Source organism: Pelodiscus sinensis, chromosome 24, assembly GCF_049634645.1.
Source record: "Pelodiscus sinensis isolate JC-2024 chromosome 24, ASM4963464v1, whole genome shotgun sequence".
Taxonomy (NCBI): Eukaryota; Metazoa; Chordata; order Testudines; family Trionychidae; genus Pelodiscus; species Pelodiscus sinensis.
The window spans coordinates 9,320,871-9,345,407 of NC_134734.1; the positions used below are offsets into that span (position 1 = coordinate 9,320,871).

At 53.4% G+C, this 24,537-nt stretch overlaps 2 protein-coding genes across 10 annotated transcripts; both read right to left on the reverse strand.

The window, feature by feature from the left end:
• Window positions 1–4,271: 4,271 nt before the first annotated feature.
• On the reverse strand, window positions 4,272–8,038 carry LOC102461192 (thialysine N-epsilon-acetyltransferase-like). 8 transcript variants are annotated; one of them, XM_075907932.1, is made up of 6 exons: window positions 7,790–8,031; window positions 6,975–7,026; window positions 6,409–6,492; window positions 5,524–5,691; window positions 5,010–5,050; window positions 4,272–4,702 (listed from the first exon to the last, which is right to left on the reverse strand). In XM_075907932.1, exons 1-6 carry the CDS (start codon window positions 7,850–7,852, stop codon window positions 4,523–4,525), a joined length of 588 nt encoding a protein of 195 aa, XP_075764047.1. In that variant the 5' UTR covers window positions 7,853–8,031; the 3' UTR covers window positions 4,272–4,522. The 8 variants fall into 8 exon arrangements, with proteins under 8 accessions (XP_075764047.1, XP_075764049.1, XP_075764054.1 ...); XM_075907934.1 differs by having other exon boundaries at window positions 5,590–5,691; window positions 7,790–8,024; XM_075907933.1 differs by having other exon boundaries at window positions 4,480–4,836; window positions 7,790–8,038.
• A 779-nt stretch (window positions 8,039–8,817) lies between these two features.
• LOC106732520 (thialysine N-epsilon-acetyltransferase-like) lies at window positions 8,818–22,928 on the reverse strand. Of its 2 annotated transcripts, XM_075907940.1 has the most exons (7): window positions 22,648–22,928; window positions 16,264–16,446; window positions 15,831–15,882; window positions 13,080–13,181; window positions 9,841–9,882; window positions 9,659–9,699; window positions 8,818–9,299 (listed from the first exon to the last, which is right to left on the reverse strand). In XM_075907940.1, the coding sequence occupies exons 2-7, from the start codon at window positions 16,324–16,326 to the stop codon at window positions 9,129–9,131; spliced, it is 471 nt and encodes a 156-aa protein (XP_075764055.1). In that variant the 5' UTR covers window positions 16,327–16,446; window positions 22,648–22,928; the 3' UTR covers window positions 8,818–9,128. The 2 variants fall into 2 exon arrangements, with proteins under 2 accessions (XP_075764055.1, XP_075764056.1); XM_075907941.1 differs by lacking the exon at window positions 9,841–9,882.
• Between the last annotated feature and the right edge of the window lie 1,609 nt (window positions 22,929–24,537).

The window sequence follows — 24,537 nt, forward strand, 5'->3', positions numbered from 1 at the left end:
ACCCTTTTCTCCAGATCATTTATGAATAGCTTGAATAGGATTGGTCCCAGTACAGACCCTTGGGGGACACCATTAGTTACCTCTCTCCATTCTGAAAACTGACCATTTATTCCTACCCTTTGTTTCCTGTTTTTTAACCAGTTATAAATCCATGAGAGGCCCTTCCCTCTTATCTTACTTTATGTAAGAGCCTTTGGTGAGGGACCTTGTCAAAGGCTTTCTGGAAATTGAAGTACACTATATCCACTAGATCCCCCTGGTCCACATGTTTGTTGACCCTCTCAAAGAACTCCAGTAGATAAATAAGGCATGAGTCCCCTTTACAGAAATCATGTTGGCTTTTTGCCAACAAATTATGTTAATCTATGTGTCTGACAATTTAATTCTTTATTATATTTTCAACTAATTTGCCTGGTATTGACATTAGACCAGTGTTTCCGCAATTTCATATTTGAGTTCTTTCAGAACACTTGAGTGAATGCCATCTTGTCCCAGTGACTTGTTACAGTTAAATTTATCAATTTGTTCCAAAGCCTCCTCTGACACCTCAACCTGGGACAATTCCTCAGATTTGTCACCTAAAAAGAATGGCTTATGTCTAGGAATCTCCCTAACATCCTCAACTATAAAGACCAAAGCAAAGAATTAATTTAGTTTCTCCACAATGACCTTCTCGTCTTCTGAATGCTCCTTAGCATCTCGATCGTCGAGGAGCCCCACTGGTTGTTTAGCCAGCTTCCTGCTTCTGATGTACTTCAAAAACATTTTGCTATTACTTTTTGAGTTTCAGGCTAGCTGTTCTTCAAACTCCTTTTTGGCTTTTCTTATATTTTTAAACTTAATTTGGCAGAGTTTATGTTCCTTTCCAATATCCTCACTAAGATTTAACTTCCACTTTTTAAACTAAGCCTATTTCTCTCTCACTGCTTCTTTTACTTTGTTGTTAAGCCACGATGGCACTTTTTTGGTTCTCTTACTGTGTTTTTTTAATTTGGGGTGTACATTTAAGTAGGGCCTCCATCAGGAGTCTGAAGTTTCCAGGGTCTCCTCCTTAGCAGCCTGGTAGTACATGATTTGAATGTAATTTAGGGTATGTCTACACTACAAAGTTAATTCAAACTCACAGCCGTTAGTTCGAATTAACTTTAATAGGGGCTACATATACAAACCGCTAGTTCAAATTTAAATCGAACTAGCGGAGTGCTTAATTCGAACTAGGTAAACCTCATTCTGCAAGGACTAATGCCTAGTTCAAATTAAGTAGTTTGAATTAAGGGCTGTGTAGCCACTTAATTCGAACTAGTGGGAGGCTAGCCCTCCCCAGCTTGCCCTGGTGGCCACTCTGGGCACAACCAGGGAAACTCTTCTGCTCCCCTCCCGGCCTCGGAGCCCTTAAAGGGGCACGGTCTGGCTATAGTGCTTGTGCCAGGTGCAAGCCTGCCAGCACCCAGCCAGCAGACCCTGTACCTAGCATGGCATGAGCCAGCCACCCACTACCACCCAGCCCTTCGCCTCTTCCCGGGACCAGGCAGGCGGCTCCTAGGAGATTGTGCGGAGATTGTGGACCTCATCGAGGTTTCGGGGGAGGCCTCCAACGTCCATAATCTCCGCACAGACTAGGCACAGGAAAGCGGTCATCAAGGGCAGGATAGCTGCCAGCCTGGCCACCAAAGGCCACATGCGAACCCAGGAGCAGGTTTGCATGAAAAATCAAGTTGGTCCAGTGAGACCCTCAACCCTGAGCCCTGAGCTTAGAACATAAGAACATATGAATGTCCGTACTGGGTCAGACCAAAGGTCTATCTAGCCCAGTAGCCTGTCTGCCGACAGCGGCCAACACCAGCTACCCCGGAGGGGATGGACCGAAGACAATGACCAAGCAATTTGTCTCGTGTCATCCATCTCCAGCCTCTGACAGACAGAGGCCAGGGACACCATTCCTACCCCTTGGCTAATAGCACTCCATGGACCCAACCTCCATGAATTTATCTAACTTGTCTTTAAACTCTGTTATAGTTCTAGCCTTCACAGCCTCCATAGTTTGAGACTTCCCCTCCCCCTTCTTCCACTGGCTTCCCCCTTCCAGCTCCCTCCTCCCAGGTTTTCCTCTCCACTCTTCCACCCTTTCTCTTCCCCTCTCCCACTCCTTTTCCCAGTCTCCCCAGAGGTTAATCCCCCCCCCCCTGTTTTGTTAAATAAAGAGAGTTTCTATTTTTGAACACGTTTCATTTTTTACATCAGGAAGGGGGGCTAGGGAGGGGTAAGTGGAAGGCGGTGAGGGAGGAATGGGGTACGAGCCCCCGATGGGGAGGACTGGGGTGGCTCTGCAGGCTCCTCGGAGTGTAAGCTCTCTTGCAGGGCCTCCTGGATCCTGACAGCCCTCCGATTGACCCCCCCCGGATGGCAGCCTGCGGCAAGTACAGCTGGGCTGATGGCCGAGTGCTGTGATGTGCCAAGTGTGGGCACTCAGGGCACTCCAAGACAGGACTGCTTTGCTGTCTCTCATCAAGGTAGACAAGTAAGCGGGGAACCCTGAGAACTGTCTGTCCGGGGTGGGGGTTGGGTCCCTTTAAGCACAGCCCTCGGCTAGCCTGAGGCAGCAGCTCCACCCTCTTAGTCCTAACCTGATGCCCTGCCAGCACTGGTTCCTGCCAGCCTTAACTTCGGTTCAGGGTCCACTCAGTGTGGACATGCTATTTCAAATTAGCAAAACGCTAATTTGAATTAGTGTTTAGGTCTAGATGCACCAATTCAAATTTGCTTATTTCAAATTAAGTTAGTTCAAATTAGTGCTGTAGTGTAGAAATACCCTTAGATGGAATGAGGATACGAATTCCTGTTTTTCAGTTAATGGTCACTGTTCTTTGCAATCTGGCAACAGAGAAAGGCCGTAGGGGCCTTATCCTTACACAATGCCCCTTCCGCAGTGTCTCCTGGCAGGACTGCCCATCCTTCCTGCACTTCAAGGAAGGGCCAAGGACTCATTGCAGCATCAGCCTCCATTTCCATCACCAACATGAGCTGTGTGTGGGGGGGAGCGGTATGGAACTTCTGGGTTCTCTCCCTGGCTTTGGGAGAATGGGGGCTCATGGATTAGAGAAGGGTGGCTGGGATCCAGGATGCCTGGGTGTTCTCTCCTTTTCCCAGGAGCCAGAGGGAATCACCATCTCTCATCACAGCTGCCCGTCCTGGGAACGGACGAGGTTTGGGGTGGGATTCCCACCAGACTAGACCCTTGGGAAAGAAGTAGAGCGGCCCACATGCTGGAGGTTTGGTCCCATTGCACCAGGTGCTATCCAGATTCCCCTGACCAAGCTCTGGGCCCAGGACCCTCCTCCCCTTAAGTTTGCAGCCCCATTGTGCTGGGAAGACCCATGACAAAGGACTGTCTCACCTCCATTAAACATAAAGGCTGTGTCTACATTGGCCAGATTTTGCGCAAAAGCAATTGCTTTTGCGCAAAATCTTGCCAGCTGTCTAAACTGGTCGCGAGTTCTTGTGCAAGAACACAGACGATCTAATGTAAGATCATCAGTGTTCTTGTGCAAGAATTTTGACGCTCCCACTCGGGAAAAAGCACTCTTGCACAAGTGTTCTTGCGCAAGAGGGCAGTGTCGACAGGACAGGAATTTCTTGCACAAGAAAGCCCCAATGGCAAAAATGGCCACCGGAGCTTTCTTGCGCAAGAGAGCATCTACACTGGCATGGAATGCTCTTGTGCAAAGGCACATGCCAGTGTAAATGCTCTCTTACACAAATACTTTAATGCAAGAACTCTTGCGTTAAAAGTATTTGCGCAAGAGAGCACCAGTCTAGACGCAGCCAACATCTACAGAGCCAAGCCTGTAGTGTAGAGTGATGTCAGAGTGGAAACCATGTCTCATACTCCCTCTACTGTGACCCCTCTCAGGGTGAGTCTCCTGGGATCCAACAAAGATTTCAACACTGGGGCAGTGGGCTAGGTCAGTAGAAGCAGTGGGTGACTTCTGCCTGACATCTCACCCCATGCCCAGCTGCTCCCTCCAAATTTCTGCTGCTCCCTCCAACCCCCCACTATAACACAGCTGGGAGTGAGTAATTTGGACACAGACAAATATTTGTTCCCTATGGTTTTATTCCATGTGCTAAAGGAAGCGGGGGCCTGCTGGGAGATAAGATGCTAGGGGAGTTCAGGATCCCCACAGCTGGTGGGTTTGGCTTCTGCACTGCCCCCTTTCCTGCCACCATGCCAACCCTCCCCCCCCCCCCAAACCGCACACAGCCCCTGAAAATTGATCAGAAGAAAAGGATTTTAATAGGAACATCGCCGAAGGAGGTTTACAGCAGCATGGTGGTATCAGGACTCCTCGGTTCTCTCCTGTGCTCTGGCAGGGGAGTGAGGCTGGTAGGTTAGATCGGGGAGGGGAGGAGAGAATCCAGGATTCCTGGTTTCTCAGTGATAAGTCATGTAGACACTTCCATGTGGTACAGTGAATAAACTTCCTTCCCCTCCCGTGCAGCTGTGCCAGGAAAAAAAGCCATGTCACAGTCCAGTTTGCCCCTGTGCCAGCCGAACCAGGGCATCTCCTTTGAAGTGGAAGAAATGCCAGCCCTCAGCAGCTGTGAGGTCCACTGCCCCCTGGCTCTGGTAGAAGTCAATGGCTGCTTGGTTCCAGTCCAACACCACAAACTTCATCTCGATGCATCTGTTCTCCACGCCTATCTGAGAGCAATCAACTGGGTGAGGATGGGTGTCAGGACTCCTGGGTTCTCTTTCTGATTGTAGGAGCAGAGTGGGGCCTGGTGGGTTAGAGCAGGGGGGCTGGGAGCCAGGACTCCTGGGTTCCCTCTCCAGCTCTGATAGTGAAGAAAGATATGGTTGGGAGGGGGTGGGTAGGTGGGGAGTGATGGCTAGGAGTCAGGCAAATGCCTCAGTTTCCCTCATAGTATAAGTGGGAACAATGATAGTGGCATGGTGATCTAAGACCAATAAAAGGAAGGAACTGGGAAGGGTCATAACATCCTGTTACCTCAGCAATTTTACTCATGAGCTTCTTGCCAATGCCTTTACCTGTATGGGAGAGAAATCAGTAGCAGAATGTAACAGTAGGGACTAGGGATTTGAGCAGGGGTGCTGGAGCCAGGACTCCTGGGTTCTCCCCAGTTCTGGGAGGAAAAGTGGGAGCTGCTGGGTTAGAACAAGGGGGCTGGAAGCCAGGACTCCTGGGCAATATTCCCTCTAATCTTTTCCATCCATGGCTAGATTTTTTCCATTCATGTGTGGAACACGTTATGAGCATTGAGGCATGTGCAAATGTGCACCACCAATACAAACACAAACCCTCGCTAATCAGCTGGGTGGCATTAGAATCTGAGTGGCCACCCAAGTGCCAGCTTACAGGGAACACTGCTCCTAGGTTCTCTCCCTGACTCTGGGTAGAGAGTGGGGGCTGGTTGTTTAGAGTAGTGGGGTTGGGGGCCAGGACTCCTGGTTCTGCTCCTCTTTCCCTTGTCCCAACTGTTCCCCTTGGGTGACAACCATACCAGCATAGTTGGGGGTACATATGCCAGGGGACCCCAAATTCATCCTGTTCTCCTCCAGATCTATACCTCTGAACTCAGGCATGATGTACAGGTCCTCCATGTAGATATTCCTGCCTTTCCAGGTGCTGTAGGTGAAGAAATAGAGGCCGTACCCCACGATGGTATGTCCTGGGATGGGGAACAAAGTGTAACAAACCCCACGTTCCCCTCTCCCACCTCCAATTTCTTCTTACTCCCCCAGCCCCAGAGAAATGCCTTCTCCACCTAGCCCCCCAGTGCCCAAATCCCAAACTCCAGTCCCCCACATTCCCTTCTTTCCTCCAATTCCCCCTTCTCCACCCAAAGCTACCCAGGAACTCCTTCTATCCCTGGTTCTGGGAGGGGAGTGGGGGCTAGCAGTTAGAGCAGGGGCAGGGGGAGGAGGAGAGGAGCCAGGACTCCTTGGTTCTCTCTCCAACTCTGGCAGGGGAGAGGAGGCTGGGATCTATTTTATTGGGGTCCCTCTGTGGAAAGAGTGAATCAGACAGAATACAAACAAACAAAGATCTGGACCTTTCCCCCAAAATGATCCCTTTAACCTCCCAAAAAATCTCACCCCCAGACTCTCTTGAATCCCTCCTCTAACTGTCTCTCTTATTCCCCCTCCCCAAATGTACCTCCCAAGTTTACTTCTGTCCCACCTGGATACAGAGCTGGGTCAGAGATGGCTGGGGAGGATCTAAGTGCATCAGGAGAAAGCGGAGTATCTAGTTGTGGGAGGCCCTGGTCCATCGTGGGGTTGGGCTCACTCTGGCCTTTTGGGGTGCCCCAAGTTACATTACTGTGCCAAGATGCCAGACCCCACTAGTGTCTGGGGGTGTCCTTCCATGGGTGCTGGGGGGTTACCATCTCGACTCCGGTACTCGGGTGGGACCTCAGCCACCAGACATCTGTAGAAAGGGTCGTTGGCAAAGCCGTCTTCTCTGAGCACTGGGGATGATACGGGGGTAGGCACACACAGGAGGAAGGGACGAGGAAGAACCCCATTGTCACTCACAGGCAGCACCCCTCCTCTCCCAGCCCCCCCAAACTGGGGCATCAGCAAACCCATTTCCACGCTTTCCCCTGCCAGCTGCCTCCGTCCCCACCTGCCCCAAAAGAAAGGGGGAGCACACCCATGCAATGTTCCCTTTAATTTTTTTCCATCCATATGCAGAATAAAATTTATGTGCACCAAGCCATATGGAGTTATGAACCACCAGGAGAAACACATGATTCCAGCTGGGGGCACGCTGCTTATCAGCTGGGCAGCCATCCAAGTGCTCAGCTTACAGGGAACATGAAACCCAGGTGCCCAGGGGTTGGAGGGGGGGGAGAAGAGGAGAGCGTAAAGCCCTCCAGTGCCTCTTCCCGGCCAGCCCTATGGAGCTATGGCTGCAAGGATAGAAGGGGGCTGCAGGGGTAGGGCTAACCTTGGTCATTGATTTGCACTTGGTCTGGGAGCTTCTCAAACTCTGCCAGCTCCTGGGAGGGGGGGGAGCAGAAAGGGAACCCCTGAGTATCCCCCAAATGCTTCACACCAACCAGCCCCCCAGAATCTCCTCCCCCCATTCTTTGCCAGTGCCCCCAAATCCTCCCTCTGGCCTCTGAAAATCCCTCCCCCACCCCTCTGCCCCACAAATATACACCCCCAATTCTCCACCCCACAGCTCCCTAGGCACCCCCTTATACACCCCTCCGTTCTCCACCCCACAGCTCCCTAGGCACCCCCTTATACACCCCTCCGTTCTCCACCCCACAGCACCCTAGGCACCCCCTTATACACCCCTCCGTTCTCCACCCCACAGCACCCTAGGCACCCCCTTATACACCTCTCCCTTCTCCACCCCACAGCTCCCTAGGCACCCCCTTATACACCCCTCCGTTCTCCACCCCACAGCTCCCTAGGCACCCCCTTATACACCCCTCCATTCTCCACCCCACAGCTCCCTAGGCACCCCCTTATACACCCCTCCGTTCTCCACCCCACAGCTCCCTAGGCACCCCCTTATACACCCCTCCGTTCTCCACCCCACAGCTCCCTAGGCACCCCCTTATACACCCCTCCGTTCTCCACCCCACAGCTCCCTAGGCACCCCCTTATACACCCCTCCGTTCTCCACCCCACAGCTCCCTAGGCACCCCCTTATACACACACCCTGTTCTCTGGGAGAACAGTGGGGACTGGTAGTTAGAGCAGGGGGCTGGGAGCCAGGACTCCTGGGTTCTCTGCCCGCCTCCCCCTTACCCTTATCATCCGCATGACTTCCACGCAGTCCTCTGCCCGGCAGGGCCGCACGACACACTCCATCTGCCGCCCGCCCCGATCGCCTGGCTGCGGAGTCCGGGAGCCGCTGGGGGTGGGCCGGGGTACCCCGCGGCTCTGGGGCCTGAATCCCTCGCTTCGGCGCGTCCCCCCAGGCCAGCTGCAGCTAGGAGCTAAGGGAAGGAGGAGGGGCTCCCGGCTGGGGAGTTTATGGTGTTTCCCAATGTGCACTTCTTCTAGCCCCGCCCGCCTAGAGGTGCTCCCTCCCCCCCGCTTAAAGGAGGCTCGAGCCAGAATTGAACCCAGGAGTCCTGGCTCCCAGCGTCTCCCGCTCTAACCACTAACCGCCACTGCCCTTCCAGAGCCGAGTAGTCTTGGTTCCCATCCTCACCCGCCCCCTCTAACTCACGAGCCAGGGGTTCAGGCTCTGGGAGGAAGTTTTGGGGCAGGAGGGGGAAGGGTGGGTTCTGGGGGGAGCTTGGGGTTTGGGCTTACCTGGGGCACCCCACCCTGGCAGCAGGTGAGGGATCTCTGCATAACCAGCTGCTTGATTTAGTTGGAATTGGTCGTGCCTAGAACAGGGGGCTGGATCTGATGACCTTCTGAGGTCTCTTCCAGTTCTATGATTAGGTGGATGGGTGGGTGGGGTCTTCATGTGTTGCTGCCCACACATTGTCCCCGCAGCTCCTACTGGCCACAGGGATGCCCAGGGCAGGCCGTGCAGAGACTCCCCTGCCCAGGCCCGTGGGGATGTGCTGGCAGCAGCATGCGGCGTGGATGGGCAGGGTTGCTACTTTTGTCACACTGCAGTGGGGGCCACCAGGTTCTTAAATCATCTGAGGTAGCAGATCTCTCGCCTGGCCCCAAACTTTGATGGAGCCAGACCCCAAGCCAAGGGTATTCCCAGAGCCCCTGCACCATGGCCCATAAACCTCACAGCTCCACTTCTCAAGTGGCCCTGAAGACATGGAAAGTTACACCCTCACCCCCAAAACAGAATCAGTCACAGGCGAGTTGACACTGTTGTTTATTGACGAGGGTTCAAAGCCGTAGGAGCCCTGCTACCCCATGACAGATCACACTCTGTGGCACTCCCAGGGGGCGCCATCTGTTGCCAGCACAGAGTCCAGATGTGGACACAGCTCAGAGTCAAATTCTGGCAGCAGGCAGTACTGACTATGCAGGATTCCTGGTTTCTCTCCCTGGTTCAGGGAAGGGGTCTGGTGGGTTAGATCAGTGCAGCTGGCTTTGGGAGGGGAGAGAGGGCTGGTGGATTAAATCAGGTGTGTCTTCTCCCCAGCTGCCTCCTGGTAGCAGCATTTCACTGTGTAACCCATGCTGCTATCTTCCGCTGACCCTCCATGTGCCACACATTCCAGCTGTCCCTTGCCGACACGTTCACTGCCCCCAGGTTCTCGTAGAATGCCGTGGCAGGCTGGTTCCAATTGGCTGACATGAACCGGAACTGGGTGTACCCAGAGGCCAGCGCAATCTGCAGGAGGGCAGAGCTGTTTTACTGACTCACCCATAGTGGCCGAACCAGCGCCGTCTTACCCACACTGCTGTAGGAAAGCAGTGGTTGGCCCCACACAGCACGGTAGTAACCTGGCGGCTTGGCCCCACTGATTCCAGCTGAGCAACAGCCCCATCTAGGATCATGGACACACTGATGACCCCACAGACAGCTGGGACCTGGCCCCTTGGGCGCAGCGACAGCCCCTTGGCCCCAGCTGGGATCATGGACGCATTGACAGACCACGGACACAGCTGGGACCTGGCCCCATGGGAGCACGGACACAGCTGGGACCTGGCCTACTGAGAAAGGAGACTGAATTTCTGAGCTAATCTCACCTTGGCCACTTGGTTCAATAAACTGGTGCCGATTCCTCTGCCTGCAGAGAAGAACAGAAACTGCCCAGTTGGAGATTCATGATCTCAGAGCCACTGTGATCAGCTGGTCCCACAGCCCAGAGAGCACAAGCCACAGGCCTCACTTCTAGGGCAGATCGGCCATACAGGTCTACTAAACTTACCCTCGCCTGGCACTGAGATGCAGCACCTCTGAGGCAGGGTGGCTGGAAAACAGGGTAGGGATGTTAGCATGTGGTCGTTTAAATAATTTACGGATAAGCCCAGGCTCATCGGTTAATCCTAATGGTTACACACACACACACACACTCTTTGCTGCCTCTGTTCATAGTGTGGGAGACAGGAGCCAGGGCCCGTGGGGAATCAGCTTTTAAGCTCATTCCTCATGCATGCCGGCACCTGCAGAGCCACCTGCCCCTCTGCACTGTTGCCTCAGATAGAGGGGCGGCAGCACTGCGGTGGGTAGGGAGGTAGGTGAGAGCCGGTACACATGAGAAGCCATTTTTCAAGCTGTCTCCCTGTACATACCTATCAGAGGCGGGCGGGGTGGTGGGGCAGGAGCCAGTGTTTGCAGAGAGATGTCTTGAAAGGCTCCTGCCTGCCCCCTGCATATAAAGGTGTAACAGCTAAAAAATTCAGCGGTTGCACATTTACACTAAACATGATTATTAACATCCCCAATACAGGGATCCTTTGCCTACTGATGATCTGTGAGTTCAGTCCCCAACTTGGAGAGTCTTTCATAACCATGCATGTGTCTTAGTACTGTTTCCGTGAAAGGCCGGGTATCAGTGTCTGGGAAGAGTGCCCTCTTCTGAGTCCCTGTGACAAAGTGGGGGATTTGTTGCATTTCCCAAGGGGCTGCCTGCAGAGTGGTTGGCACTCAGGGTATGTCTACACTGCAGCGTTTTTCCAGAAAAACTACATTTAGGTCTGCACTGCTATTGCATTCTCTTGACAGAAAGTCGAAAGAACGGAGGGGTTTTTCCGACATTGATAAACCTCTTTCTATGAGGAAGAAGCCTTTTTCTGAAGGAGCTCGTTCAAAAAAAGGTGTGTGTGGACGCGGAAGGGGGCATTCTTTCGAAAGAAGAGGCTTCCAGGAAATAAACCAGGTGCCCTGGTGACCACTCCATCCATACTAATCGCAACTTAAATGCGAGATAGCATCCACATTGATTGGCCACTATCTTTTGAAAAAGCAGATCGCTTTTTCTTTGTGCTTTTACTGTGTGGACGCTCTCTTTCCAAATAAAAGAAACTTGAAGTCTAGACGTAGCCTCAGTGTCCCTCAGGGTATGTCTACACTACAGCGCTAATTCGAACTAACTTAGTTCGAATTAGTTAATTCAAACTAAGCTAATTCGAACTAACGCATCCAGACTAAAAAACTAGTTCGAATTAGCGTTTTGCTAATTCGAACTAGCATGTCCACACTGAGTGGACCCTGAACTGAAGTTAAGGATGGCCGGAAGCAGTGCCGGCAGGGCATCAGATGAGGACTTAGAGTGTGGAGCTGCTGTCTCAGGCTAGCCGAGGGCTGCGCTTAAAGGGACCCAACCCCCACCCTGGATAGACAGTTCTCAGGGGTGCCCCGCTTGCAAAGCAGTCCTGGCTTGGATTGCCCGGAGTACCCACACTGGGCACATCACAGCACTTGGCCATCAGACCGGCTGCACTTGCCGCAGGCTGCCATCTGGGGAGAGGAGGCAATTGGGGAGCTGCAGGACAGGTTCCACCCCCAGAAGCCCGCAGAGCCAGCCCAGTCCTCCCCATCGGGGGCTCGTACCCCATTCCTCCCTCACCTCCTTCCACTTACCCTTCCCTAGCCCCCCTTCCTGATGTACAAAATAAAGAACAATTGTGTTCAAAAACAGAATCTCTCTTTATTGAACAAAACTGGGGAAGACTGGGAAAAGGAGGTGGGAGAGGGGAAGAGAGAGGGTGGGAGAGGGGAGGGCAACTACAATGATGAGGGGTTTGGACAGGTCCCATATGAAGAGAGGCTAAAGAGACTGGGACTTTTCAGCTTAGAAAAGAGGAGATGGAGAGGGGATATGATAGAGGTCTATAAGAGCACGAGTGGGGTGGAGAGGGTGCATACAGAAAAGTTCTCCATTAGTTCCCATAATAGAAGGACTAGAGGATACCAACGGAAAGGAATGGGTAGCAGGCTTCAAACTAACAACAGAAAGTTGTTCTTCACAAAGCAAAGAGTCAACCTGTGGAACTCCTTGCTGCAGGAGGCTGTGAAGGCTACAACTAGAACAGAGTTTAAAGGGAAGTGAGATCAAGTCATGGAGGTTGAGTCCATGGAGTAGTCTTAGCCAGGGGGTAGGAGTGGTGTCCCTGCCCAAAGTTTGTGGAAGGCTGGAGAGGGATGGCACGAGACAAATGGCTTGGTCACTGTCTTCGTTCCATCCCCTCCAGGGTCCCTAGGGTTGGCCGCTGTCGGCAGACAGGCTACTGGGCTAGATGGACCTTTGGTCTGACCCAGGACGGCCATTGTAAGCTCAGGGCTCAGTGTCGGGGGTCTCAGTGGACCCCCTTGATTTTCATGCACACCTGGTCCTGGGTGGCCAGGCTGGCAGCTCTCCTGCCCTAGACGGCCACTTTCCTGTGCCTAGTGCGGAGATCGTGGACAAGGTCCACGATGTCTGCACTAGCCCAGGAAGGTGCCCGCCTCTTGCGGTCCAGGGCAAGCTCCCGGGAGCCGCCAGCCTGGTCCCGGGAAGAGGGGGTGGGCTGGGGGGCATCGGGTGGGTGGCTCTGTGCCATGCCAGGTGCAGGGTCTGCTGGCTGGGTGCTGGCAGGCTTGCACCTGGCACGGGCACCGTAGCCAGCCCGTGCCCCTTTAAGAGGTCCGGGGCCGGGAGGGGGGCATAGAGTTTCCCTGGTGTTGGCCAGAGTGGCCACCAGGGAAACCTGGGGAGGGCTAGCCTCCCACTAGTTCGAATTAAGGGGCTACACACCCCTTAATTCGAACTAGTAAGTTCGAACTAGGCTTAATCCTCGTAAAATGAGGTTTTCCTAGTTCGAACTAAGCGCTCCGCTAGTTCGATTCAAATTCGAACTAGCGGAGCGCTAGTGTAGCGGCTATGAATGTTAGTTCGAACTAACATCCGTTAGTTCGAACTAACATTGTAGTGTAGACATACCCTCTGGGAGCGGAGTGAGTGGACTCCCCAAAAGGCTCCAGACAGAACCAGGAGTGCTGAGGGATCAGGGAGGTACAGTCCCATGACGCACAGGGGCTCAACCCCCAAGAGAGAGTGCCCCCCCCCAAGAAGGGGCTGTCACACTGAAAGGGGTTCTCCCGGGAACCATGGGGCCAAGTATGGGCACAACCTGTGAGTCTGTGACAGCCCCACACCTTGCTTTTGACTGCCACACCGCGCCCTACCTCTGAACTCCGGCATCACGTACAGATCTTCACCGAAAAGGATCCACCTTTCCCATGTGCAGTAGCTGGAGTAGTGGAACTGGTACCCGACAATCGTGTGACCTGGACAAAGCAGCAACGAGCGCAGAGACACGAGATGTCAGCCAGCAAAGGTTTAGCCTTTCTTGGCCTTGTAATGCGGCCACCTCTTGGGCAGAGCAGCTGGTTGCACAGGGACCCCTTACCTGGCACTGAGATGCAGCCAGCTCTGGGGAGGGTGTGATATAAGCTGCACTCTATGGAATCAAACGCCTCCCTCTGAGCACCACAGCGCCCCATGGTGCCAGACTGGGGAGAGCACCCCCTGCTCTTTGCCCCACAGTACCCCCTAACACTGCCCTGGGGCTAGCCCTGCCTCCCAGGGGAGAATGCCCCCCGCTTGAGTCTCCCATCCAAATGTTGTCCAGCCCCCGCCCTGCTGGACAAACGTATGTCATCCTCTCCCCTCCCCCCATTCCCATGTCTCACCCTCTTTGCTCCTCTGCTCAGGGGGAACTTCCTCAACCAGACAGCCAAATTTGGGGTGCGTCCTGAGGCCGTCCTCTCTCAGGGTATGTCTACACTACAGCGCTAGTTCGAACTAACTTAGTTCGAATTAGTTAATTCGAACTAAGCTAGTTCGAACTAACGCATCTAGAACTAAAAACTAGTTCGAACTAGCGTTTTGCTAGTTCGAACTAGCAAGTCCACATTGAGTGGACTCTGAACAGGGCTTAAGGATGGCCGGAAGCAGTGCCGGCAGGGCATAAAAGGAGGACTTAGAGCATGGAGATACTGTCTCAGGCTAGCCGAGGGCTGCGCTTAAAGGGTCCCGACCCCCACCCCGGACACACAGTTCTAAGGGGTGCCCCGCTTGCAAAGAAGTTCTGGCTTGGAGTGCCCTGAGTGCCCACACTGGGCACATCACACCACTCGGCCATCAGCCCGGCTGCACTTGCCGCAGGCTGCCATCTGGGGAGAGGGAGTAATTGGGGGGCTGCAGGAGAGCTTCCACCCCCAGAAGCCCGCAGAGCCAGCCCAGTCCTCCCCATCGGGGGCTCGTACCCCATTCCTCCCTCACCTCCTTCCACTTACCCTTCCCTAGCCCCCCTTCTTATTGATGTACAAAATAAAGATAACGTTTCTTCCAACATTGACTCTGTCTTTATTGAAAAAAACTGGGGGAGACTGGGAAAAGGAGGTGGGAGAGGGGAAGAGAAAGGCTGGGAGAGGGGAGGGCAACTAACATGATCAGGGGTTGGGAACAGGTCCCAGATGAAGAGAGGCTACAGAGACTGGGACTGTTCAGCTTAGAAAAGAGGAGACGGAGGGGGGACAGGATAGAGGTCTCTAAAAGCAGGGGTGGGATGGAGAGGGTGCATTCAGAAAAGTTCTTCCTGAGTTCCCATAAAGAAGGACTAGAGGACACCAAAGTAAAGGAATGGGTATCAGGCTTGAAACTAGTAAGAGAAAGTTGTTGTTCTTGACAAAGCAAATAGTTAACCTGTGGAACTCCTTGCTGCAGGAGGCTGTGAAGGCTACAACTAGAACAGAGTTTAAAGGGAAGTGAGATCAAGTCATGGAGGTTGGGTCCATGGAGTCCTATTAGCCAGAGGGTAGGAGTGGTGTCCCTGCCCAAAGTTTGTGGAAGGCTGGAGAGGGATGGCACGAGACAAATGGCTTGGTCACTGTCTTCGGTCCATCCCCTCCAGGGTCCCTAGGGTTGGCCGCTGTCGGCAGACAGGCTACTGGGCTAGATGGACCTTTGGTCTGACCCAGGACGGCCATTGTAAGCTCAGGGCTCAGTGTCGGGGGTCTCAGTGGACCCCCTTGATTTTCATGCACACCTGGTCCTGGGTGGCCAGGCTGGCAGCTCTCCTGCCCTAGACGGCCACTTTCCTGTGCCTAGTGCGGAGATCGTGGACGAGGTCCACGATGTCCGCACTAGCCCAGGAAGGTGCCCGCCTCTTGCGGTCCAGGGCAAGCTCCCGGGAGCCGCCAGCCTGGTCTCGGCAAGAGGGGGTGGGCTGGGGGGCATCGGGTGGGTGGCTCTGTGCCGTGCCAGGTGCAGGGTCTGCTAGCTGGGTGCTGGCAGGCTTGCACCTGGCACGGGCACCGTAGCCAGCCCGTGCCCCTTTAAGGGGTCCGGGGCCGGGAGGGGGGCATAGAGTTTCCCTGGTGTTGGCCAGAGTGGCCACCAGGGAAACCTGGGGAGGGCTAGCCTCCCACTAGTTCGAACTAAAGGGCTACACAGCCCTTAGTTCGAACTAGCTAGTTCGAACTAGGCGTTAGTCCTCGTAAAATGAGGTTTACCTAGTTCGAACTAAGCGCTCCGCTAGTTCGATTCAAATTCGAACTAGCGGAGCGCTAGTGTAGCGCCTATTAAAGTTAGTTCGAACTAACGTCCGTTAGTTCGAACTAACTTTGTAGTGTAGACATACCCTCAGCGCTGCAGGGGCCAGGGAGAGAGATACAGCCAAGCCTGGTCCCAGAAACGGGCAGCCCAGCCACGCTGGTTACAGAGGAGGCTGGTGGGTTGGAGCAGGGGAGGGAGTAGGGTAGAGCCAGGGCTCCTAGGTTCTCTCACCAGCTCTGGGAGGGAAATGGGGGCTGGTGGTTTGGCGTAGGGGGGCAGGAACATGGGGGTTTACAGTGCTTACAGTTAAGCAGCTGCCCCCTTCGCACTAAAATGCAGCCATGAATGTTGCTCCTGTCATCGCCCCACCAACTTACCTTTGGGGGTAGTTTTGACCTGATCCAAAGCCTTGTGAAATGCTGCAGCTTCCTGTAAGAGGCAACAGATACTTGCTGTCTGCTCCTGCTTCAGTTAACTGCATAAGCAGCCGCCCTGCACCAGAGGTGGGTGCATCTCGGCGCTGGGTGAGGGATCCCTAGCTAAACAGCTGTTATGTCCCACATTAAAGTGCCCTGATCCTCTTTTTAACCTGCCCATATCTCTGCTATTCTGGGAATGGGGTAATTTTCAGCTGGACTCAGGACTCCTGGTTTCTCTCCCTAGTTCTGGAAAAGGAGTGGGGGCTCAAGGGTTAGAGTCGGGGGAATGGCTGGGAACCAGGACACCTGGGTTCTATCTGCATCCACTGCTACATTTCCTGACCAGCTCCATTCCCTGGAGGGGGTAATTTTGCTTCCATCTGCTTCTCACCTGAATCAGCCGCACAAGATCCTTCAGGTCCCTCAGAGCCCAGGGTCGAATGATGTAGCTCATGGCTGCTGTCCTCTCTTCTCCTCTCTCCCCCTTCTCTGCCCTTGGACTCTTGCTCTTTCGATTACAGATCTAGAAGGTGGAAGTCTGGCCAGATCGAGAGCCTTCAGTGAATGCAGATCACTGTAGGGCCAGGAGGGGGCACCAGATAAGATATCCAACTGCTCACACCAACTAGAGGGGATCTCACCGCTGACACCAACTGGAATTTAAGACACCTCTCCCACTGAGCCACCAGGGAACAGGTAGCCAGCCACATGTGCATCCGTGGGGACAAAGTGTAATGGTCTGGTGAGAACAGGGATCTGAGCCCTGAGGGCAAAGATGGGGAGCCCAGGAGAAGCTGTAGGAAGATGGATCCAGAGCGAGTGAGGTATATGGGGAGAGATGCAGACAGGGCAGTGTGTGTGTATATATAGATGCATGGATAGACAGACAGGCAAGTGGTGTGTATGGGGATGGATCAATGGATAGATAACAGAGCTGTATGGGAGTGGATGATGGACGTGTGTGTGTGTGGACATGGATGGGACAGTAGAAGTGTGTTGGGATGAATACACAAAAGGATGGGGAGATGGATGGATGGATGGACGGATTGAGGTATGTGGATCTTGATGCCCACGGGGTAGAAGTGGGTAATAGACCCATGGATAGATAAATGGATGGCTGAGCAGAGGTGTGGGGGATGGATGGATAGGTGGATAGAGGTGTGACTGGAGGGACAGGCTAAGATGTGTGGGGTTGGATGGACAGATGGCTCAATGAGCTGATGGATGGAGATAGGGACAGATAGACAGATGTGCTTGAGACTGGATGGGCAGACAGATGCACAGTGGGTACCTGATACCCCAGGCCCTGCCATGGGTTGGGGGACCCACTGGTGCCCCTGGATAGCTCTGACCCATCTCCAGCACAGCCAGCAGCAGACAGGCTAATGCCATGCCACCCATGGACTGGTTGAGAGCCACAGCCTGGAGCCAGGTTCAGATCCATGGCTGGGAACCATGACTCCAGCTCCCTCCCATCCCTGCTCTGCCTGGGTCCCCTGGCGTGAGGCCGGCCCCAATGTGGCACTTAACCATTAGGCTGGGGGTCAGGGTCCATCTCCACTTGGCCAAGAAGCTGCCTCTGAAGGGCATCTGGGAGGGATGGTGGGATGTGGCGGGTCACCCCCTGTTGCTGATCACATGCTGGGGTGGGGTGGGGGGGAAGGGATCAGTGGCAAAGATATTTCTTGGCTGGGGTGAGGTTGAAAAGGAACATAACAATTAACCAGCCTGAAAACTAGGTGGTTTAATGGTTATAGTGTAGGAATGCGGGGAAGGGGCAGGACTCCTGGCTTCTCTCTCCAACTCTGGGAGAGGAATGTGGACTGGTGGGTGAGAGAGGAAGGCTGGGAGCCAGGGCTCCTGGGTCTCTCCAGGGCAATCCTTAGGATGTCTGGGGCCTTCCACAGTACTATTATCTGGTGCCCCTATGCCTGGCAGCAGCCTGGGGGAGGGGGTATTTAAGAGATGTGTGCTGCTGAAGATTATAAAATCACAATTAAATATGTTTACAGCAAGCGTTAGATGAAGGTGCCGTAGACTAACATGTTCTGAGCCAGCTTTCCAGTAATGCCCTGCTGTGAGTCCAATGCCGGCAGGACAAACTTTCAGTGGTGTGACCGGGGGAGGCACTGCCCAAAAGGAACAATCCCTTCCATTGAACCACCTCGGCAGCTTCCCAGCCCCCTTGCCCCTCTTACACACCCAGCCCTCACTTGCTCCGTTGTGTCCTTCCTCTGGTGAAAAGCCTGGTCACTTCTACTGTGATTTTCCTCCAGGCTCTTTCCCTTAACGAGATCCCTGAATCACAGCACCAGGCTGGGAGCCCAAGGCACCCCCCTGTGGAAAGTTCTCCCCTCTGCTCTGCCATCCCCCACTGCCACTCCCTACTAGAGGGATGTTAAATATTGGTTAATTGGATAATCGATTAACGTCATGAATTCTTATTGGTTACTCAACTATTCTATAGTCCCTGGGGATGCGGCTGGCAGCCAGTGCACTTCGGCCCCACTCCTGAGGAACCCCCGTGTGATGGGGCAGGATGGCCCCAAACTCACAGCCTCTTCCCCTCAGGCAGAGAAGGGCAGCAAAGCAGCGGGAGCGTGAGGCCGCCAAGTCCTGCAGCGGGATCAGGGCCACAGAGCTCCCCAAGCCCGACCCAGTCAGGGGACACGGCAGAACGCTGGGAGGCAGAGGCCACGGCCAGCTGCGCCCATGCCCACAGCCAGCTGTGCCAGAGTAGCCAGGCAACCGGACGCTTCCCCATCTGGTAGGGGGTGGAGCGACTCAGGTGGGGACGGAGGGGATTGGGCCTGGACAGAGGCCCGGATGTAAATATGGAGATGCTAAGGTCAGGGGGGAAGAGCACAGGGCAAGGACGGCGGTCCAAAAGGGACAAAGGGGGAGCCAGAGGGAGGAAGAGCTAGGGGTGAAGAACCTGCAGAGGAAAGGACGGTTTGAGGACGCCTTGGGGGAAACCAGAGACGGATGGGGAATTTGGTGAGAGGGAAGGGAGAGGAAGCAACCCAGGGCGGGGCTAGGGATGTAAGACCACAGACTGACGCGTTAAGGGCAATGCCCCGTCAGTCAGGTCTAGGGAGTGGAAGTCTACCCCCTTGACCTTAGGGCCCTGGGTTGGGACTCGGAGAGAGGGTGGGCCCGAGTCTCCCTCTCCCTTCTTTCCTACTTCCCACCCAACCAGTCGGGTTTTGATACCCTTGGTGGCCAATGGTTCAGGCAATCAAGGCCCAGCAGGGCGAGCAACTCGAGAACTGGGCCAGCGAGTCCTTTACACCCCATCACGCTGTGCTGCTGCCTCTGTATCAAAGGCAGCAGTGCGGGGTGCCAGGTGGGAGCTGGTCCGTGAGGGGAGGTAGTTTAAAAACCAGCTCCCCTCGCAAACCAGATGCCTATTGCCTGTGTTGCTGCCTCTGATACAGAAGCAGCAGGGTGGGGTGGAAGAAGCCCCTGTCTGGGGGAAAGAGGGGCTGAGCTCTCAGATCCGGTGCGAGCTGGAACTGAACCAGGCTGCCTGCCTGCCTGGCTCCTAATACACTTTAAATGAAGAGCTGCAGCAGAGGAGGGTCCTGGACCCAGCACAAGCCAGGACTGAGCCAGGCTGCTGGACAGCCTGCTAAAAAATTTACTGGCAAGAAAGGGGGGGGGGGGGGGGCGGAAGTGCGTGTAGTTTATAGCATTAATCTATAAGCTTTTGCTTATCATAGAATACTAGGACTGGAAGGGACCTCGAGAGGTCATCAAGTCCAGTCCCCTGCCCTCATGGCAGGACCAAATACTGTCTAAACCAGTGGTCTCCAACCTTTTTACACCCAAGATCACTTTTTAAATCTCAGAACAGGCAAAGATCTACCACCCCGCCCCTTCCTTGAAGCCCCGCCCTCTCTATTCTCCTCCTGTCCATCACTTGCTATCCCCAGCCCTTACTTATACACTCTGATAAACAGTTTATTTTTAAATTATGCGATGTATAAAATTAAAATCACGTGTTTATAGTTATGAAATAAATGGTCTGTTTTTTATTCATGCTATTTAAATCTAAAATGAAGCATTTATAATTATACATTTTGTGGGGACAGAGTTCTGCAGCGGGGGGCAGGGAAGAGGGAACAGGGTGCTGGGAGGGCAGAGGACAGGGTTCTGCAGCAGGGGACAGAGTGCCAGTGGGAACAGGAATAGAGACAGAGTTCTGTAGCTGGGAACAGGGGAGTGGGAACAGAATTCTGTGGCTGGGAACAGGGGAGTGGGGACAGACTTAGGGGAGTGGGGACAGAGTTGTGGGGGCTGGGGAGTGGGATGCCAGTGGAGGCAGAGAGTCCCCTGTATCTGCCTCCTCCCAGGATTCCCCCCTCCAGAGGGAAACCAGCGCGTGCCTGCCCCGGGGCCGACCCCCTGGCGCAGGAAAACCCCGCGTGCGCGCGCCTGCCCCGGGTGCTGACCCCAGCGCAGGAAAACCCCGTGCATGCCTGCCCCGGAGCCAACTCCCCCGACGCAGGGAAACCCCGCGCGCACCTGCCACAGGGCCAACTGTCCCGCGCGCATTCCTCCCCCGGGGCTGACTCACCCCTCCTGTGCGGTGCAGGGAGCCAATGCTCCCTCCCGCAGTACACCCGGCAGAGCAGCTAGCACTACTTCCAGAATTGCCGAAGTGGCGCTAAGCTCCAGGACTTCTGTCCATCCCCGGGAAGCCTACACTACCTCTATTTTCACTTGAGGTAGATAGTGGGGCTTCTCGGGGGTGGAAGGGAAATGGGGGTGGGGCGGACAGGATGCCTTGTGATTGACTGGTCAAGGCCTTGCGATCGACCAGTCGATTGTGATTGACCTGTTGGTGACCACGGGTCTAGACCATCCCTGATAGACATTTATCTAACCTACTCTTAAATATCTCCAGAAATGGAGATTCCACAACCTCCCTAGGCAATTTATTCCAGTGTTTGACTACCCTGACAGTTAGGAACTTTTTCCTAATGGCCAATCTAAACCTCCATTGCTGCAGTTTAAGCCCATTTCTTCTTGTTCTATCCTCATAGGCCAAGATGAACAAGTTTTCTCCCTCCTCACTATGACACCGTTTTAGATTCCTGAAAACTGCTATCGTGTCCCCCCTCAATCTTCTCTTTTCTAAACTAAACAAACCCAGTTCTTTCAGCCTTCCTTCACATGTCATGTTCTCTAGACCTTTAATCAGTTATGAGTTAATACATCTCTACGCCACTGTTCTACCCTAGGAGAGCAGCACTACCACAGGAAGAAACCATCCCAATGCACAGCAAGAAAAGCAAATATGTTAGCAATAAGAGGGTGATCAGAGAGGGTGTGGGGCACTTACTGGATGAGGGAGGTAACCTAGTGACATATGATGTGGGAAAAGCTGAAGTACTGAATGCTTTCTTTGCCTCTGTCTTCACAGACAAGGTCAGCTCCCAGACAAATTCACTAGGCAATGCAGTATAGGAAGGAGGTGGACAGCCCTTGGTGGGGAAAGAACAAGTTAGGAACTATTTAGAAAAACTAAACATACACAAATCCATGGGCTTGGATTTAATGCATCCGAGGGTACTGAGGGAGTTGGCAAATGTCATTGCAGGGCCTTTGGCCATTATCTTTGAAAACTCGTGAAGATCGGGAGAGATCCCGGATGATTGGAAAAAGGCAAATGTAGTGCCCATCTTTAAAAAAGGGAAGAAGGACAATCAAGAGAAATACAGACCAGCCAAGCTTACCTCAGTCCCCAGAAAAATCATGGAGGGGGATCCTCAAGGAATCCATTTTGAAGCACTTGGAAGAGGGGAAAGTGATCAGGAATAGTCAACATGGATTCACAAAGGGCAAGTCGTGCCTGACCAATCTGATTAGCTTCTATGATGAGGTAACTGGTTCTGTGGATATAGGCAAGTCAGTGGATGTGATATACCTTGACTTTAGCAAAGCTTTTGATATGGTCTCCCACAATATTCTTGCCAGCAAGTTAAGGGAGTATGGATTGGATAAATGGACTGTAAGATGGATAGAAAGCTGGCTAGACTGTCGGGCCCTATGGGTAGTGATCAACGGCTTGATGTCAGGTTGGCAGTCGGTTTCTAGTGGAGTGCCCCAAGAATCAGTTCTTGGACCGGACCGGTTTTGTTCAACATCTTTATTATTGACCTGGATGAGGGGATGGATTGCACCCTCAGCAAGTTTGCAGAGGACACTAAGCTAGGGGGAGACGTAAATACACTGGAGGGCAGAGATAGGGTCCAGAGTGACCTGGACAAATTAGAGGATTGGGCCAAAAGAAATCTGATGAGGTTCAACAAGGACAAGTGTAGAGTCCTGCACTTGGGACATGTCACGGGGTACACCCCTGGTGTGGGGTGTGCCTCCTCCCTTACAGGCCCATTGTCCGCTCTATCAGGGTGAACACAACCCTAGTAGTCCCAACATAAAAGCCCATGTCCCCCTCTCAGGGTACATACAACATTACCAGTCTCACTATAAAGTTCATGTCCCCTCTATCAGGGTAAATACGGCATTAGAGGCCTGCCTCTCCAAGAAGCCTCTCCTGGCCCAGGTTTTGATTATCCAGGGCAGGGAAAATGGGTGGTAGGGGGACCCAAGCCCTCCCTCTCCACCGGGTCCCAGCCCAGGGCCCTTTAGGCAGGGCCTATGGCTCCTGCCCGCTCGGCGGGGAATCCGGCCAATACACACTGAGCCAAGCTTTGAGTCTTTTGCCCTGGGCTGTTCCCCTGGGGCCCATTCGCCTCCAAGTCGGTACCTGCCGGGGTTGCGGGCGCGCTCCTGCCTCCCTGGGGTCGGCGGCTGCTGGCTCTGTCTCCAGGTCAGGCGCGGGCGGCGACTCCATTCTCAGCTGCTGCAGAAACACCAGCCCAGCCTGGTCTACTGTCTCATCCTGTGGTCTCCCTGGCTGCAGGGCTTCCTCTGCTTTTATACCCAGGCTCCGCTGGGAGCATGCCCAGCAGGGCTGGAGGGGCGGGCTTTCTCCGCCAGCTGGGCCTGGGCTACCCCCTGTCCGTCAGTGTAGGGCCTGTCCGCCCCGTCACAAGAGGGAAGAATCCCAAGCATTGTCACAGGCTGGGGACCATAAGTGTGCGCAGCACATTTCATTAGGGTGTGCACCCAAGGAATTTTATTTTTTATTTTTTTTAAAGGTGAACATTTATTGAATACTCAATCACAAAGCACATGCTGTGAGCGAACGGGGGCTTTCTATACATTTCTACATTTGGCGCTTATTGCATAATACAACAATCCATACTTTAAAACTAAAAGAGCGTATCATGTGATTAAATTAAAACACAAAGCCACTTTTTTTTGAGACAATAGGGTGTGCCTGGGCACACCCGGCATACCCATGCTGGGGACTGAATGGCTAAGTAGCAGTTAAGCAGAAAAGGACCTGGGGATTACAGTGGATGAGAAGCTGGATATGAGTCAACAGTGTGCCCTTGTAGCCAAGAAGTCCAGAGGCATATTAGGTTGCATTAGGAGGAGCATTGCCAGCAGATCCAGAGAAGTGATTATTCCCCTTTATTCGGCTCTGGTGAGGCCACATCTGGAATATTGTGTCCAGTTCTGGGCCCCCCCACTATAGAAAGGATGTGGACGCACTGGAGAGGGTCCAGCGAAGGGCGACCAAAATGATTAGGGGGCTGGAGCGCATGACCTATGAGGAGAGACTGAGGGAGTTGGGTTTGTTTAGTCTGCAGAAGAGAAGAGCGAGGGGGGATTTGATAGCAGCCTTCAACTTCCTGAAGGGAGGTTCCAAAAAGAGGCTGGAGAAAGGCTGTTCACAGTAGTGACAGATGCCAGAACAAGGAACAATGGTCTCAAGTTACAGTGGGGGAGGTCTACGTTGGATATTAGGAAAAAACTATTTCACTAGGAGGGTGGTGAAGCACTGGAATGGGTTCCCTAGGGAGGTGGTAGAATCTCCATCCCCAGAAGTGTTTAAGTCTCAGCTTGACAAAGCCCTGGCTGGGTTGATTTAGTTGGGATTGGTCCTGCCTTGGGCAGAGGGCTGGATTTGATGACCTCCTGAGGTCTCTTCCAGCTCTATGATTCTATGATTGTGTGCATGCGTCTTGTCCCAGTGCAGAGGCTCCTTCTATAGGCCCCAAGCAAAGCAGGAAAGAAAATGAAATACAAATGTGACCCCCCCCCAAGCAATCACCTCTCCTCTCCCTGCCCAGCCTCCTGGGGTCCTCAGTACTGTCTACACTTAGGAGTTTAAAGTAGCAGGGGCCTTAAGCTGAAAGTGAGGCCATGGCTCCAGTTTGGGTTGCCAAGTGTCCGGTTTTGAACCGGACAGTCCAGTATTTGAGCTTTTTGTTCAGGAAACAAATTGAGAAAATAGAACTGTCCGGTATTTTCTAAATAAGATGTAATGTAGATTGTGATGTAACGTCAAGTGTGTCTGGTGTTTTTGCTGAAACCATCTGGCAACCCTAGCTCCGGTGTTGGGAGATTTCTGTAAACCACCATGTGTGTACTGATCCAGTACACATCTCCCAAAGTGGATTAAAACATTTGGTCTAGGGGCGGGAGGTGGGGGACTAGAGAGAGAAAAGGTTTTACACTCAGGTGGCACTAATCTGCCCAATCAGTTCCTTCTGCTGACAAGTCCCACTCCTGCCTTGTCAGAGAG